We start from the raw sequence: 18,719 nt of genomic DNA on the forward strand, positions 1-18,719 counted from the left end.
TTTTGCTTTTTTAATTTTTGTATCCCTAGTGCTTAGCACAGTGCCTGACACATAGTAGGCATTTAAAAAATGTTTATTGATTGATATTTTTCAGTCATCAAAAATCCACTTTCTCTCCCTCCATTCCTCTTAATTGAGAAAGAAAAAATAGTCCTGTTACAAACACATATAATTAAGCAAAACAAATTTCCAAATTATTCACATTAAAGAAAAAGTCTCATCCTGCACTCTGAGTCCTTCACCACTTTATTAGGAGCGGTGGTATGTTTCATCACAAGTCCTCTGGAATTGTGGTTGGTCATTATGCCAATTCATACGTCTTTCAAAGTTGTTCATCTTTACATCATTGTTGTCATTGTATAAATTGTTCTCTAACTTCTGATTGCTTCACTCATAAGTTCATACAAGTTTTCCAGATTTTTCTGAAATCATCCCCTTCAATATTTCCTCAAGCACAACAGTACTTCATTACATTCAATATACCATAACTTGTTCAGCTATTCCCCAATTGATGGGCATTGCCTCAGTTTCCAATTCTTTGCTACCATAAACAGAGGTGTAATAAATGTTGTGCATCCTTAGTTAGAGTTTGTTTTGTTTAAGATTACTGTCTCCTTTAAACTATCCTCCTCCTTATTCCCAATTCCCCTTTCCCTTCTACCGTTTTCCATTTGTTTGTGATAGAACACCTTATCCCCTCATCTCCCTGTTGAACGAAACATGTATCTATACCCACCTGTATGTTTTCCCAACTTTGACTAGTTCTAACGAAAATTACTTTCAAGTGTCAGTTTCTTCCCCACACCCACACCCCTTTTTCCTTGTTTATATAGACTTCTGCTTATGCACCCTGACTAAATGGAATAATTTTTCCTAACCTTCCTCTCCCTCTCCTATCCCCTGCCCCTTGTATGTTCCTTTTCACCTCTCTTTGCAGTCTTCTTTTAAGATCATCAGGACCATAACAGAACCACTCCCTGGCCCTCTAGATTCCTTTTATATCCCCTGATGGTAATAAGGTTCAGAGGGGACATATTTATCATCTCCCCATATTACAATCTAAGCAGTTTATTCATATTTATTATCTTAGTATTTGTTCACTCATGTTTAACTTTTATAGGCTTCTCTTGACTCCTGTGTTTTCACTTCAGAATTTCTATGTAGTTCTTGTCTTTTTATTAGGAATGCTTAGAAATTCTTTATTTCACTAAAGATCCTTCCCCCCCCCCCGTAGAATTGTAAGTTTCTGGGTAAGTTATTCTTGTTGTAAGCCTGTATCTTTTGCCTTCTGAAATGTCGTATTCCAAGCTCTCTCCTCCTATATCATAGTAGTTGCTAAATCATATGTAATACTGATTGTTGCGCCTTGGCACTTGAATTCTTTATTTCTGGTTGCTTACAGTATTTTTACTTTTGTTTAGAAACTCAGAATTTTGACTATGATATTCCTGAGAGTTTTCATTTTTTTTCCTTCAGAAAGTGATCAATGGATTCTTTCTATTTCCACTTTGCCATTTGATTTTAAGAGATCTGGGCAATTTTCTTTTATGATTTGTCAAAATATGATGCATGGTTTTAGATGGTGATTTACGTGGGTGATTCTTAAATTATCTCTCCTCAATCTGTTTTCCAGGTCAGTTATTTTTGCAATGAGATACCTTACATTTCTTTTCTATTTTTTTCTGTTTTTGACTTTTAAAAAATATCACTTGCCTCATGGGGTCATTAGGTTCTCTTTAGTTCATTCTAATTTTCAGAGAGTTATTTTTTCTTCCGTAAGGTTTTATATTTCTTCTGCTAAGCTATAAATTCATTTTATAATTCTTTTATAGCTTTCACTTGTTTTCCAATTTTTTTCTCTAATGGGTACATTTCACTTATTTAAATTTTTTTTGAAATTAAGACCTTTTTCAAACTCTTGCTTCATCTCTTTTAGGAATTCTAGTTGAATTTGTGCCCAGACTGTGTTTTCCTTTGAGATTTTGCATGTAGATGTTTTAAACAGTGAGTCAAACTCAAATAGAAACAGATCCACTTAGAAAACTACGTATTAACATTATCTATATGTTCTATAGGATTTTAATTTATTTTGTTAAGTATTTCCCAATTACATTTTAAACCAGTTCTCTTGGCAGCTGAATTATACTGCTGGATGAGTCAAGGTTCATAAAGATTCTGACAGGCTGCAGAATTGAACCAAGTCATTTAAGATTAAATTTAATGGAAACAAATGTCAAGTTTCATGCGTGAATTCAAACAATCAACTTTACAAATGCAATATGGGAATATAACACAACAGCTACTTAAAAAAAACACTAGAAAGCATAGAAATCAACGGAACCTTTCTGGAATAAGTAGTATCTATCTAAAACCAAGAGCAAGCATTATCTATAATGGGAATAAACTTGAAGCCTTCCCAGTAAGATCAGGGTGAAGCAAGAATGTCCATTATCACCACTATTGGAAATGCTAGCTACAGCAATAAGATAGGAAAAAGCAACTGGAGAATGAAAATAGATAATGAGAGAACAAAACTGTCCCTCTTTGCAGATGACATGATGGCATAGAGAACCCTAGAGAAAGCATTAAAAAGCTAGTTGAAACAATTAACGACTTTAGCAGAGTTGCAGGATATGAAATAAACCCATATAAACCATCAGCATTTCTATGTACTACCAACAAAACTCAGCAGGAAGAAATAGAAAGAGAAATTCCATTTAAAATAACTGCAGATGGTATAAAATGCTTGGGAATCTACCTGCCAAGACAAACCCAGGGACTATATGAACACAATTAAAAATGCAGTATGGGGAGAGGTCTGGCTAGGCAGTTATTTGGAAAAGGTCTAGATGTTTTAATAGATTGTGTGCTCAATTATGAGTCCTCAGCAGGATATGGCAGCCAGGAAAGCTAATGAGATCTTATTCTGCTTTAAAAGAAGCATGGTGTCCAAGACCTAAAAAAGGGAAAGACCTGATAAAAAAAAATCTGAAATGCTTTGTTCAGTTCTGGGCACCACATTTTAAGAAGCACATTGATTGATAAGCTTGGTGAATGTTGAGAGAAAGGCAATGAGAATGGTCACAAACCACTAACCCTTGCTCTCTGAGGATTGATTAAAAGAACTGGGGATTGTAAAGCCTAGAGGAGAGAAAAGTTGGTGGAGATATACCTCTCTTCAAGAATTTGAAAGGTCATCATAGGGACTGAATGAAGAATTCTATGTGCCATCTACTCTTCTAGGGGCTGTTGATACAAATAAGAAAGTGAGGCAGCCTCTGCCCACAAGGAACTCAGAGCTGTCATCCTTCTGGGGAGCAGGTGAGAGATCAAGGAGAAAGGAAAGGAATAAGGCTGGGACAAAAGTGGCCAGAGTGAAGACGGTGAAACATGGTCACAGGGAGCCCGGGCCGAGTGGCTTAGTTACTCCCAGGCATATAATATAGTCTCTGAAAGTTCAGTTTGGAGCAAGGAGCCTAGTCGAAACAGAGGGGCAGCAAAAAGGGAAGAGGGATTTTGCTTGAGTTGAATGTGGAACAGTGGGTAACAATTACACAGGCTGATTTAGACCTCATGGCCTCAGAAGATTTTTCCAACGTAGAGATTCTGCCTAAATCCCTTATATTAGGGAAATTAATCAGGAGTTCTTCTTCCTTGTCTATTTTTGGTGAGTTCCCTCTCTTCCTTCCTCTCTTTGCCCCATCACTGCTACAAATTCCACTATGGCTTTATTGATGTAATCCTGTATTATGAGTTGAGAGGAGAGGGAGATGAATGAGGACAGAAGCTATCAGGAAGATCTCTAGAAAGATGAATTGAAGTTGGACAGTGAGGTGGAAGAACAGGGGGAATGTAAGAGAAATGCTACTTCCTCCCCATTAAATTAGCTCGGTGGTAAAGTGGATGAAGTGCTAGGAGTCAGGAAAACCTGAGTTCAAATCTGCCTTCAGACGCTTACTATAGCTGTGTTACTCTAGGCAAGTCATTTAACCTCTGCCTCAGTTTCCTCAACTGTAAAATGGGAGTAATAACAGCATCTACCTACTGGAGTTGTTATGAGGATGAAATGATGTATTTGTAAAGTGTTTTGACAGTGACTGGCACACAGTCAGTGCTTGATAAATACATGTTTCTTTCCTTTCATCCTTCCTTTATAAAGGTCTTTGCCCCATCATTAAAAATTCTTATCTTTTGCCTTCTTGGGATCATAAAGTAAAAGAAAGAAAATTAAAAAAATTCTTGTCCTTTACCTCATCCCCCAAACTACTGGAATCTTTATCCCAAAGTGTAGGAGGTACAACCAATAATTTGAATCTGTCATTATCAAGATGTTTTACTTATTTCAAAGAACATGGGTAGGGCACTACTTTTAAAAATCCCTGGCTATGATAAGAGAAAATATATTCCTGACATCTCAAGTTGGAACTTTGACTTAATATTTCCAAAGAAATATTATAATGATTACCAGCTTTAATATTATTAGTATATTAGAAGTTGTATGGGATGACCTCTAAGGAACATTTGAATATTAAGATTTTGTGATTAGCCCTACCTTCAGCACTAATGAGCTGTATAACTTTGGGCCATTACCTGAAGATTAAAGACTATACCATTGAAAAAATAGGAGACCTTATGCTTTTCATAAGTCTATTTAAGGGATAAATTCTTAATCAAGGGAAAGAGGAGACTACAAAAGATAAGATAGATAATTTTGTCTATATGTAATTGAAAAGCTTTTGCGTGAAAAAAATTAATGCACCAAGATAAGAAGGGAATTGGTCAAATGAAAAAAAATTGTATCGTATTTCTCTGATAAAAATCCAAGACATCTAAACATTAGAAGATACATATATGGGAGAAGGGGGAAAAATTTGCTTTCCAAGATATCTAAACAATTAGTAGATAGATTGTGTACACACACAGAATCAAAAGCCATTCCCCAATAGATAAGTTGTCAAAGGATATAAACAAACTTCTGAAAAAAAGAATTGCAAACTATTAACAACCATATGAAAGGATGCTCCAAATCACTAATAATAAAAGAATGATAAGGGATGTTTTGATATAAAACAACCTCGAGTTTGCCACACTTAGCAAATTTGCAGCATTGACAAATTATGAGAATAGTGAATATTGGAAGGGTTGTGGAAAGATGGGCAAACCAATGCATTGTTGGTTAAGCTCTGAATTTGTACAACCGTCCTGGAAAACATTTTTGAGTCATGCAAAGAGTGACTAAAATGTCTATATTCTTTGATTCAGAGACTCTACTTCTAGTCATATACCCCAAGGTAGTTATTGACTAGAAGAAAGGCTGCCCCATATACATTAAAGTATTTATAGCTGCACTTTTTGTAGTAGCAAAAAAACTGGAAACAAAGGAGATGCAAATTGATTTACCTAAACGTATTGTGATACATGAATGGAAATATTATTGTGCAATAAGAAATAATGAATAGCATTAACACAAAGAAACACAAAAAGACTTGTGAACTGATGTGTGTAAGAAGAACCAAAAAAAACCAATATACACGATAACTACAAAAATTAAAACTGAAAGAACAATAATAACAAAACAGTCAAAAGTGAATGCAAAACTCTAGTGACCAAGCCATATTCCTGTTCATAAGCTTTACCTCAAAGAAGAGATATGAAAAACCACAACCTACTGTTTCTTTTCAGAGATGAGGAATCATGAATGTAAAACATTACATATGTCAGCCTTTTTGGGATATATTGGTCAGTTTTGTAGAACTTTTTTTTTTCTTTTATTGTTAGGGATGATTCTCTGGGAGGAGATTACAGAAGGGATATGTTGGGAAATGTAGGTAATATAAAAACAAAAGATGTCAATAAAATGTTATTCTTAAAATTTTATGTCTTATCTTTTCCAAATATGAATATTAGAATAGATAATCTCAAAGGTGTTTTCCAGTTCCAGAATTTTCAATTCTTATAGACATAGTTAAATAGACCTTTATCGACATGTTAGGAGTGACTTACAGATGTGAAATTTTTATAGGAAAAACCCCTCCTGAGTTCCACACATCTGACGCTACTGACCAAATTTGGTACACAACCCCTTCATGTGTTAGAGATGAACTGTTTGTAGTTTTGGATTTAATATCCACATTTGGCATCTCATATTTATAGGTATGAGGTAAAATTTGAAGTATGATTCTTTTCTCATCTCATGGTTATGCTTTCTTTCCAGTTGAAAGGGAAAATGTTCAGAAGAGAACCTTCACACGGTGGATCAATCTTCACTTGGAAAAGGTAAGTCTATGCTTATACAAGGCAGGATTGTTTAGTGGGAATGGGGGAGTGGGGTATAAGACTCAGTGGGAAATGATTCTGAGGTTTTTTAATTTTATTTTCATTTTTAGGCAATTGGGGTTAAGTGACTTGCCCAGGGTCACACAGCTAGTAAGTGTCAAGTGTTTGGTTTGAGGCCGGATTTGAACCCAGGTCCTCCTCACTTCAGGGCCGTTGCTCTATCCGCTGTGCCACCTAGCTGCCCCTTGAGGTTCTTTTTAAAAGACCATCATAAAACACTTTCAAAAAGGCAAACTTAAGAAGCTGCTTAGTTTTCATGATTTGGCACAATTTCTTTCTAAAATTTCTTCATTAGCTTAGAAATAAGGGGAGAAATACCAGAAATATGATAGATCAGTACAATGATAACACTAACCATTTATATTTATCTAGTACTTTACTGTTTGCAAAATGCTTTCCTATATACATCAGATCTGATTTGACATTAAAATTACCCTATATTTTTTTTTTCTGTCTGTATACTTAGGAGGTTTTTTGTGGTTTAAAAAAAATGAGAGTATATTTTTAACATTCTGTTTTTGTGATTATCCCTCCCATACCTAAAATTCCAAAAGTCTCACCATTGAGTTACTCATTTGTCTTCCCAATGGAGTTTTATAAAGTCTCCTGTTATATAATCAAGGCTGGGAGTTGAAAGCCTAGAGGGTATGGATTTCTATGATTTTTTTTAATCTGAAAGAGACAAGCAACTGTGCCCAAGAGAGGAAAAGAACAGTACTGGTGTTCTCAGCACTTCTGGTGGCCTTAGTTCTATTCACCTACTAACTCTTTAGAATTACCAAACTTTCAGGGCAGCTAAGTGGCACAGTGGATAGGGTGCTGGCCCTGAAGTCAGAAGGACCTGAGATCAAATGTGGCCTCAGACCAAACACTTGACACTTACTAGCTGTGTGACCCTGGGCAAGTCACTTAACCCCAATTGCCTAAAAAAAAGAATTACCAAACTTTCTGCAGACCTTGGGAGCATGAACAATGAGATCACATTTTTTTCTTAAAGAGAACTACTTTCTTTGTATTTATTTTATTCAGCAGACTAATAGAACTGTGGAATATTAGAGCTGGAATAACCTGAGAACATAGAAAGTAAGAGCTACAGGAAACCTTAGGTCATCTCATCCAAAACTTTATTTTACTGATGTGCAATTTGAAATCCAAATAATCCAAATAGGTATAAGCAGCAGAACCAAGGCTTTCCATTTCAGTTCTTCTCGTTGACCATCTTGTGAAATAACAAACTTCCATAACCCAAATGTATCGTTGTTGTTTTTTAAACCCTAACTATATGAAACCATATTTCATAGGTAGAGCACACACTGCAGCTACTCTCCCAGATCTCCATTTGCACTGGCAGAATGGGTCCCCCGAGCAAGGCTGCTTCTTGTCCCCTTAGGATTTTGTTGGTTAACCCTGAGGAGTTGAAGGATGTCTTTCTGTTGTTAGGACTCACAAGCCCTTAGAGATGTGTTCTTTCTGATTATCAATTAATATAGGTTAGTCAGCCAAACTTAATTAGTCTGCAGTACAGAGTATGTACTGAGGAGGTATGGGGAGAAGAGTTGATGCAAAACATTCCCGCTGGAAATCTGTGACACTCCTACCAATACATACAGAATCCCAGGGAAAATGGACTTAAGCTTGAAGAGTACATTTGGCTGAAGGTTAAATAACAGATTCTGGATCTCCTTTTGCTAAATTCCTTAAGATGTTCCCTACAGTGTATCTTTTTCTGTTGGGATTCTTTCTACATCATTTCAGCTCCTGATTCTGATAGTGTCATCTCCTGTCCTGGCCAGGAAAGACTAATATCCCCCTAATCTCTTGAAGGCTCACAAAGACCTCCTCTGGCTGATGTGATGGGCAGAACCTTGAGACCAGGGAAAGGGCTAGGGTTTTCTTCTCTCCAAAATGATTCCTTCTGGGGCAGCTAGGTGGCGCAGTGGATAGAGCACCGGCCCTGGGTTCAGGAAGACTTGAGTTTAAATGTGCCTCAGACACATAACACTTACTAGCTGTGTGACTCTGGGCAAGTCACTTAACCCCATTGCCTAACAACAAAAAAAAAGATTCCTTCCACACTGAGCTTCCAGATATTCAAATCCCTGGCTTCCAACATGTCCTGCTGTGGTTTTTCCTTCCTTCTTGAAGAGGACCATGGCATCAGGAAGATGATGCCATGACTTGCAAGTGAGTTGAATTTAAGTGAGGGAGGACTGTGCAAAATCAACAGCCTCACTTTCTCCTCCAGAGCCATTTGGGTCCAGTGGCCACATATATTATCAGGACCACTGGAGATGGCCCAGGATGCAGTGGGAGACCTTGGCCTTTTTAAGCTAAGGTATTTCCAAATTCTCACTTTGACTGAGGCAATGCCCATTCAATGATTAAGGCTATTTAAGAAGTGAGCCAAGGGATGGCCCCTTTAATAATAATTTTTTAAAAAATCAGACTGGGAGGGGAAAACCCTCAGGGTTTCTGGCCCAAAGAGAAACTATTATCATTTACATTCACTCTGAGCCAAGGGAGCCCAAACAATAACCATTAAGTGGTGCTTGGGTAGGGACCTACTGTTGGCCAATGGATAAGAACCAGAGTGAATTAGATTTAAGGCATGGTCTTTAAGAAAGAAATCTAGCCAGTACCTTCCTTTGGACAGAGCATTCTCGGTAAGGGAATGATACTCTATGTGAGAGAGGAGAGGAGAGGAGAGGAGAAGGAGGATAAAAGAAGGAGGAGAGGAAAGGAAGAGCTGAGCTACCCAACTGGAACTGGCCAGTTGGGTCCTCAGTAGAGCAGCTTGGACTACTCACAGGTTGTGGTTTGTCCTTTTTTCTCGAAGATGGCCATCAGGAAGATGATGCCATGACATGTAAGTGAATTGGATTTCACTGAGGGAGGTCTGTACAAAGTCACCAGCCCCATTTTGTCCTCCAGAGCCATCTGGGTCCAGTGGCCAGATATAGATCAGGACAACTGGAGATGGCGCACCTGGCCTGCTACTTTATTCCACAAAACATGATCGATCCATACCAATCTGAACACTTTTCCTTTGCAATATCATTTAACTTAATCCAATCATTGCAAAGACTCCTAAATTAATCAAGGATTTATCACAGTAAGTCTAAAACCTTTGATTGAATGAATAGTAGTGTTTAGGCCCAATTCATACTTAGTCCACCCCCTGATTTATTGATTCACAGGAGAGACTCCTTTTCACTTCAGACAGTGAACTGCCTTAACACACATACACACATACCTGCACTCAAGAGAAACTATTTTTTGGCTTTATACGTGATCAGTGAGCATGCATTGATTTGACCCTCCTAAAGGTGGGGTTTCAATGCTGTGAATTAAAAGCAGGCTGAGAATATTTGCATTTAATCATATATCCCCCAAGAAAGGGCAAATCTGAGCATACAGCATGACCCTGTTAAATATACAATAAGAAAAAAAAATGTGCTGGAAAGATCATCTATGTAATTAGAGGACACTGAAAAAAGTATTCTTAAAGGGTAGGACTCTGGACTGTTGATTGTGATTCACAAAGCTTACTTTAGCCTGTGACATTTATTAAGAAAGTCATTTAAGCCTGTGCCTCATTTTCTCTCATCTATAAAACGAGTTGCACTATACCACCTACTTCTCTCATGGAGGCTGTGAGTTCTTTTAATAAGAAATTGAAAGAGCCATGGATTATAAGCCTGAAGAACATGGGGCTGTGTGAAGACAGCAATACACTTTATCTAAGACATGAGAACTTGTCATGTGAAGCTAGTGGTTTAATAGGGGCTCAACACAGGTGACAGCAATGCATAATAATACATGAAAAGTGCATTACAGGGGTCCCAAGTGCTGCATGATATTGGGGGTACAGGGAAGGAAAAGAAAAATAATTCCTGGTTTGGGGATGAAGTAATCTTTTGAGTTTGTCTTTAATGGATGGGGAAGAATGAATAGGAAGGATAAAAAATATATCATAGGTATAGAAAATATTGTCAGCCAATTCATGGAATCAAGAAAGCGCAGATCAGGAAAAATGCAGTGTTGTATAATAAAAGTCCCCTGGTTTTAAGGACAAAAGACTTGGTTAAAACCTGTGCTCTCTCACTTATTACTGTGTTACCTTGGGTGAGTCCCTTTACCTCCTCGAGCATCCATCATCTGTAAAATGGAGAAAATATCACTTGTTCTTCCTCCCTCTGAGGATTGTTGGAAAAGCCAAATGAAAATATTTGGAAGATACAAAGCAGTATATAGCTATGAGCTATTTCCAAAAAATGGAAACGAGTATCGCAATAATAGGGAGATGGATAAACAAATTGTGATATGAGGATACTTCACAATATGGGAAGATTTACATGAAGTGACACAGAGTGAGAAAATGCAAAGTTTATACAATTACTTATTGTTCAGTTGTTTCAGTCATATCTGACTCCTCATGACCCCATTTGGGGTTTTCTTGGCAAAGATGCTGGAGTGTGGTTTGCCATTTCCTTCTCCAGCTCAGTTTACAGATGAGGAAACTGAGACAAAGTTGAGTGACTTGCCCAGGGTCATACAGCTAGTATGTGTCTGAGGCCAGATTTGGACTCATGAATATGACAAGTTGTCCTGATTTCAGGTCTGCCACTCTAGCTACTGTACCACCTAGCTGCCTCAGTACAATTATTACGCTTATGTAAATGAATGCAACATTAAACAGCAACTAAACTCATGGTAAATACAATAGACATCGCTGATACTGCCTTCTTAAAAATTAATATGCGTAGTCTTTATTTTATCAACTGGTAATTAACAGAAGAATACAATTTCTGAATAATCATTTACAACCACTTTTAAAAGTCTTTCTGAATTGTTTTCAGGTTGCATTTTTTCTTTTCATTTTGTTAATTGGTTGCATTTCTTTTTTATGTTCTTGCTTATTATTTTGTTCCGACTGTCTTTGTTTTTTGTGCATATGTTTGAAAGCTTATTTGTAACAGTGGAAATGAAAACAAAAGTTTTAAACTTTAAATGCTATTTCTAAAAATATATCTATTGCATATGAAGACATTTTTAAAAAGGAATATAATAATGTTATATATTAATAGAATAATTATATAAATAGGAATTATACAAATAATAATATAATAATAATTAACAATATATAATAGTATATAATATATAAAGGAATATAATAATAAAAAGGAATATAAAGATTGAGTCCTACTCTGCCTCTTATCTAGCTACACATGAGTCTGAACAAGTCATTTAACCACTCTGAATGTCAGTCTCCTCATCTGCAAAATGGTGCTAATAATACCTGCATGGAAAATTGCAAAACCTGCATCAAAAATGACCTCAGAGGCCAATTAGTACAATTCATATCTGACCAAGAATCCCTTCCACAGCCTTCCCAGAAAATCGTCATGCTGTCCTGACTCAAAGACTTAGAATGGAAGGCTAACATACTGCTAACATACTAACATAAAGGCAACCCATTCCTTTTGGGGATAGATATTATTATTATTATTATTATTATTATTATTATTATTATTATTATTATCAAGTTGGCTTTTCTTTTCCTTTTGCCTAGAGCAAGTTTTAGTCTGCTAGGTCTTTGCATTTCCACCCATTGTTTTGAGTTTTACCTTGTGGGTCTATGGAAAACAAATGTAATCCCTTTTCTGCATGATAGCCCTTGAAGGAAGATAACCTTTCTGCTCATGAATCTTCTCTTTAGTCCAAATATTATCCAGTTCCTTCAGCCATTCCTTAGATGGTATGCTTTTGAGGCTCCAATTGGAGAAGGCTCTGATTTATCAATGCCCTTCCCAAAATATATATTGTGTCCAGAACTTTGCTGAGTAGCACTCACAGGACAGAGTGCAGCATGAATGTCACCAACCTCCTTCTAGCCTCTGTACCTCTCTGAGAGAGCTTAAAGTCTCACTAGTTTTGTTCTGGTTTGGTTTTTTGCTATTGTGCCACACTGTTGATTTTTATTCCGTTTATAGCCTATTAAAATTCCTAAATCTTGTGCAGATAAACTGCTTTCTAGTCACATTTCTCCCATATTATACATGTGAAATTGATTTTTTGGAACCTGAGTGAAGGACCTTAAATTTATCCCAGTAAAAATCTATGTTATTCGATTTGGCCAGATGTTCTTGCCTTTTGAGGTCATTTATGGATCCTGAGTCTGCCCTCCATTGTATTAGCTACCCCCATCTCAGCTTTCTGTCTTAATCAGAGTTGATGTGTGCTGTCTATAAAATGTTATGTAGCAGGGCAGAGTGCTGCATTACTTCACATGGGAATTGTCTTTCTGCTATAAGCCACCTGGGTTCCACCCTCCCTATAGGTGAATTGAGTCTTCCTGATGTAGTAAATCTAGCTTTAGCTTTCTCCCTGGTGAACAAGCCATTATTGTCCCCCTCCCCTTATGCCCTTCAGGTTCCTTCCTCTGCATCTCTCTTTAAACATTAAGGCCTCTACCTTCTAGATCTAGATCAATCCCTCCTTCCAAAGAGATGAAGATCAACCCACAGGTGCTCTCTTCTATTGTCATTGCATCTGGTGTTTCTGAATGATTCAACAGATTGGATAATTTATGGAATACTAACAAGGTGATCTCTCCAACCCTGACTTTGTTATGAATTACTTTTCAGTCTTCTAATTATTTAAACCCTCTTAGTGCTAATATAATGTCCTTATTTTTATTCTCTAGTCTGTCCCTCAAATCAGAAGCCCCACCATTGAGTTTGAATGCAAAAACATTTAATACACATTTCAAATTAACTTATACCCTGTCTAGTCAATAATGATCAGTAAAGGTCAGTAATGATTGGCAATATTTGACCAATTTCCAAAGAAAACTGTATTAACTGATCAAGGCAATGATCCAAAACAGTTGATATACGATAATTATCAGCATTATAACAAGTATCAGCAATGCAGTTATGCAGATTATCAGCAACAGACCGCAATAACATTCTGTACCTACTTGCAGTAACATAACAAGGTTCCATTTGTCACTATCAGATTACATACCGTCATATATAGATGTAACATAAGGGCACAGAACATTGAACGGTGATAGTGGCTACACAGAGAGAAAGAATACAAAACAACTTCAAAATAAATGAGACCAGATATGCAACAATAATATAGGAAATTCGGTAGAATAGAAGCCAAAAGTTCAAGGAAAAAATATCCCAGAGAAAACACTTTCACTTGTAGCCTTTTGGGGCCTATCTGGATACAGGCTTTTGAGGTAGATGGTGAAGCCACCAAAGGAAAAAGGAGTCATTCTGTCCAGCCCCCTTCTTTGGAATGTGAGCATCGCCAGCCAGGATCAGCCACACCTTCCTCCTCCTGTGAGCTCCAGCCTTCTGGTACCTGCCCTTGACTCCACCCTGGCAGAAAGCCCTTTCTGGGACGCCTTTGTGGAGAAAGAAGGGAAGAAGCCAATGATGCCATGTGTCCAGACAGACCAGCCTTGTCCCAGACAACAAAAATATCACTTTCATTCGTTTTTTAGCCTAGGGGAAAAGTTTATTTTTTTAAAAATCTCTAATAGATCAGAATAATAGTTCTCTCTCTCTGTCTCTCTCTCTCTCTCTCTCTCTCTCTCTCTCTCTCTCTCTCTCTTTTCTCTCTCTTTCTCTTTCTCTTTCTGTCCCTCCCTCTTAATTTAACTCAGCCCCACACATGAGAAAGCCTGAAAATCTTGGGGATCAGGTCCTTTCTGTATCTCTGTATAGCAATAGCAAACACTATTCCTCCCTATTCATAAAGCAACAGATCAGCAATTAGATTGATCATATTTATTATTAGCCCACTTGGTCAGTGAGGAAGGAGGAGGAAAGGTAAGACCGTAAGTAAGAACTTTTCTCCTGAGCGGAATGTCAGCTACTTACCCTCGAATTTCACTGAAAGCAAAGGCAGCCGCAGCACCTTGGGCTGTGGCTGCTATAGCTCAAGGCTTGGCTTCCTGGTTTCTAGTCGCCCACTTCAGCTGCCATTTCATTAGCTCGTCACTTGAAACCCATGTCCTTGCCTCCCCTGCTGTCCCAGTATTCAGTTTAAAACCTTCCATCACAGCAGGAGTCCTTCCCACTACTCAAACAGTCCCTCTTAAGACAAGAAGCGGAAAACCCTGTTGTCTGTCCAGGACTACATTTTTCATGTACCCATGCAACCAGCTTCCAAACCGCTAGGCCTTGCCTGCTGTGTTCCTTTCATCTTCCAGTCGTATACGATATTACATTATTGAATTAAATTGGATATTCCCTCCACCATTGCAGCAGAAATCTAATAGTTTGTAACTGACTAATTTGAGTTGTCTGAGGGTCAGAGAGGTTAAGGTGAACAGCATTTAGTACGGTACCTGGCACATAGTAGGTGCTTAATTAATGTAATTGACTATTTGACCCTGATATAATGTAGTATAGATAGTGTCAGAGGTGTGAGATGAACCCCATTCTGTCAGATTCTAAGTTCAGCTCTCTATCCACTGTATCACACTGCCTGTTAGCAATCTGCTCGCCTGATTTAGGGAGGAGGAGAAGAGCGGAGTTATTCTTGAACGATCCATTTTTGATGCAGGCAGGCTGGTTCACCGTTTCCCTAAATGTTCATTAATCGTATCTTTAATAATATGTTCCAGTGTTCCCATTTGTTAACGTGTTAAGTTGATGATAAGAAAATTTAATTAAAAAAAATTCTAGAATTTTCCCAGAAATCAGTCAAACTTTCCTCTTTATAATTTGTAGACTTCATTCTCCACTTACTTTTGAAAATTGGAACATTTGCCATTCTTGAGTCTTAGAATAATTCTCCCACTCAGCATCATCTTTCAAGTATTTCTCTGTTTTGTTGTGAGCAATCAATGATACAGTTTACAAAAGTACTCTTTAAGCCATTAAGATGTTGTACAGATGAGTGGTATGGAAATGGAAGCTAATGTCATCAAAAAAGCTTCATAAAAGATGGACGTGGACAGGGAAACATGGAAAAATGTACCTTCAGATCTATGGGCAAGGGGAGACTTTATGACTAAACAAGAGATGGAGGAGATTGTGGGAAGTAAAATAGGTAATTTTGATTACATGAAATTTAAAAGTTTTTATACAAACAAAACTAATGCAGCCAAAAGTCAGAAGGACTTTTGCAACAAGTTTCTCTGATGTAGGCCTCATTTCTCAACTATATAGGAAACTGAGACAAATTTATAAAAATAAGAGCCATTCCCCAATTAAGAAATGGTCAAAGGATATGAACAGGCAGTTCTCAGAAGAAGAAATCAAAACTATCCATAGTCACATTAAAAAAAGTGCTCTAAATCACTGCTAATTAGAGAAATGTAAATTAAAACAACTCTTGAGATACTATCTCATACTTCTCAACTTGGCTAATTTGACAGAAAAGGAAGATGATAAATTTTGGAGGGGATGTGGAAAATTGGTACATTAATGCATAGTTGGTGGAGTTGTGAATTGATTCAACCATTCTGGAGAGGAATTTGGAACTATGCTCAAAGAACTATCAAACTTTGCATACCCTTTGATCTAGCAACATCACTACTATGTCTGTATCTCAAAGAGATCAGAAAGGGGGGAAGAGGACCTATTTGTACAAAAATACTTATAGCAGTTCTTTTAGTGGTGGCAGTTGAGGGAATTGAGGGAATTTAGTGGTGGAAATTGAGGGGATGCTTATCAATTGGGGAATGGCTAAACAAGTGATAAATGAATGCAATGGAATATTATTGTGCTGTAAGAAATGATGAGCAGGATGATTTCAGGAAAACCTGGACTTACATGAACGGATGCAAAGCGAAGTGAGCAGAACCATGAGAACATTGTACACAGTAACAACAGTATTGTATGATATCAACTATGAATGACTTAGCTATTCTCAGCAGTTCAGTGATCCAAGACAATTCCAAAGGACTCATGATGAAAAATGCTGTCGGCTTCCTGAGAGAGATCTGATGAGCTCTGAATATAGATAGAAGCATACTTTTCTCTACTTCCTTTATTTTTATTGTTTTATTTTGTGTTTTCTTTTGTGACATGACTAATATGGAAATCTGTTTGGCATTACTTCACATGTATAAATGAAATCAAAGTTCTTGCCTTCTCAAGGAGGAGGAAGGGATGAGATGGTAGGAAAAAATTCGGAACTCAAAAGAATTTTTAATGGTTGTCAAAATTTTTTTACATGTAATTGGGAAATTATTAACAAAACAAAAAAGATTAAACATTTAAAAATAAGTTAAAGATAGAAAAGTATGACTTAACAGATTTCATGTCTGGTGTGCATATCAATTCATTATTAGCAGTCCTTGTAACATAAAAGTGGGAGGGGGTAGGAATTTGGAAAGGAGTGGAAAGAAAATAGCCTTTCACAGCTAAAATCTTGAAACACTTAATTCAGGATCTGATAAGAGTCAGAGTGGTTGGAAAATCCTTCCTGGTGGAGTTTTGCCATGGGCATTCTAATCCCTTCCTTATTCTCCATCCTCTTTACATTTTGAGAATCAAGTCTATTACTCCTCACCCCACCCCTTTTCAGAGTCAATTTGTAGGGTAACATACATAGCGCCAAAAATTCATCCTGATAAAACTAAATTAACAGTTGTATTTTTATCCTTGTTGAGTTTAGAGACTCTTGGGGAGAGGAAATCATGCAACTTCTTGCTGGGTTAAGGACCCAAATGTTGTTTGGAGTCCATCAATCCATCAGTATCTGGATTCTGAAGAAATTCTTCATTTACAAAAGGAATTAGATTATGAAAAAGGATATGGAATGTTTGTTCTGCCATGCCATTCATATGAAATCTAAGATGCATTGCAGGCCCAAGAAATGTTTTTTATCTGTATTAGTTTCAATTTTTTCCTGCCACTACATAGAATGTATTTTAATCAAAATCATGGTAATGCCACTCTGACAGTGGTTATGGACCCCATCAATTGAACTCATTTGTCACGTTCAATTCAAAGGAGTTCTGGACTGGGGTCATCACTAAAAACAATTAACCTTTTTATAGCTTTTCAGGTTTTACAAAACACTTTGCTCACAATAACCCCACAAGGCAATGAGTACAAGTATTATTATGCCCATTTTATGTGTCAGGAAACTAAATCTTACAGAAGTAAAGTAACTTTACCCATGGTCATACAGCCAGCAAGTATATGGACCCAGGGCTCTTGATTCCAAGTGAATACTCTTTCCACTATACCTAGCCACTTCTGGTAACTTGAAAATTACCTTACTCCTTATTTATCAGGAAGTATTTGAGGCAACCATGAGGGATTCTTATACTCCACTTTGCATCTGCCTGGTTTCAACTCCATGGAACAAGGTGCCCCTCCCAGAATAAGTTCTTCTCCCTAAAACTCACCATCATGCTGTTGATTCAGACCCTGATTGATGCCACTTCACTCAGCCTCCTCTCCCCTCTAATTGAAGAACTAGAGTGTATAGAACCAACTTCCTCCCAATGGATCCCTTTATAGAGGACAAATACTGCGCTCTCAGATCTGTTGTTTGTCTGGTTTCAACTTCATGGAACAGAGTGTTTCTGCAAGGTACCCTTGGTGTCCCCTCCCCTTCCTGCTTCCTTTTGTGTGTTGTTTCCACCCCATTAGATTGTAAGCTCTTTGAGGGCAGGGACTGTCTTTTTATTTATTGTATACCCAGAACTTAGCACAGGGCCTGGAACTTAGTGGGTATTTAATAAATGTAAATTACATTGGACTAAAAGGAATAATAGGTCTGTGACATTATTTTAAAGAGGGGCTTTGTGCTCAGGTGTAGGGCCCTCTGAAGTTCCTTCCAAATGTGAGATTTCCCTGATTCTGTAAAGTGTCTTGGCCTCCTGACACCATCTTGCTTGGCATGTTATATGTCAAAGAATGAAAGCTTTCAAAGAAAGAATTTTGCTTTTCTGTTCAGAATAGTCAATTATTTCTTTCAAACTGGAATTGCTTTCTTTTCACTAGGGCATGAAATTAAGGAAGTATTCTGAATGGCTAGGGAGCATAGTGCTTCTCTGAATGCCAGTCAGAATACCTGATTACTGTTCTTCAAACAGCAGAAATATGATCCAATCTGAGAAGTTAGGAAGGGGCTCTTAAGCAGCAGATGAGTCTTGACCTTTCTGGTGTGGGATAATTCCTCCGTTTAGACTGCTTCCTGAGAACTGAAAATAGTGGTTCATGTGTCTTTAGACACATATATTTTCCTTGGTTGAATTGATTCTAATAAGAGGAGTATCAAGGCTACTGGAGTTGTTATCATAAGTATCTACTCACCAAAAATAGCTGGAATAAAATCAAAGGAATTTTTAAGAATCTGCTTAGTTGTAAAGTAGTGGGGTTTTTCCTCCAATCTTGTTT

At 37.4% G+C, this 18,719-nt stretch overlaps 1 protein-coding gene across 2 annotated transcripts in view; it reads left to right on the top strand.

Annotated features, from left to right (window-relative positions):
• CLMN (calmin) overlaps positions 1–18,719 on the top strand; it is a 169,414-nt gene that overhangs the window by 89,854 nt on the left and 60,841 nt on the right. For both annotated transcript variants that reach the window (XM_078150428.1, XM_021005139.2), the window contains exon 2: positions 6,215–6,276. In XM_078150428.1, the coding sequence (XP_078006554.1) occupies positions 6,215–6,276 (62 nt within the window). The remainder of the gene's footprint in view (positions 1–6,214; positions 6,277–18,719) is intronic.

Source organism: Phascolarctos cinereus, unplaced genomic scaffold (genome assembly GCF_003287225.1).
Source record: "Phascolarctos cinereus isolate Bilbo 61053 unplaced genomic scaffold, phaCin_HiC Scaffold_2;HRSCAF=192, whole genome shotgun sequence".
Lineage (NCBI taxonomy): Eukaryota > Metazoa > Chordata > Mammalia > Diprotodontia > Phascolarctidae > Phascolarctos > Phascolarctos cinereus.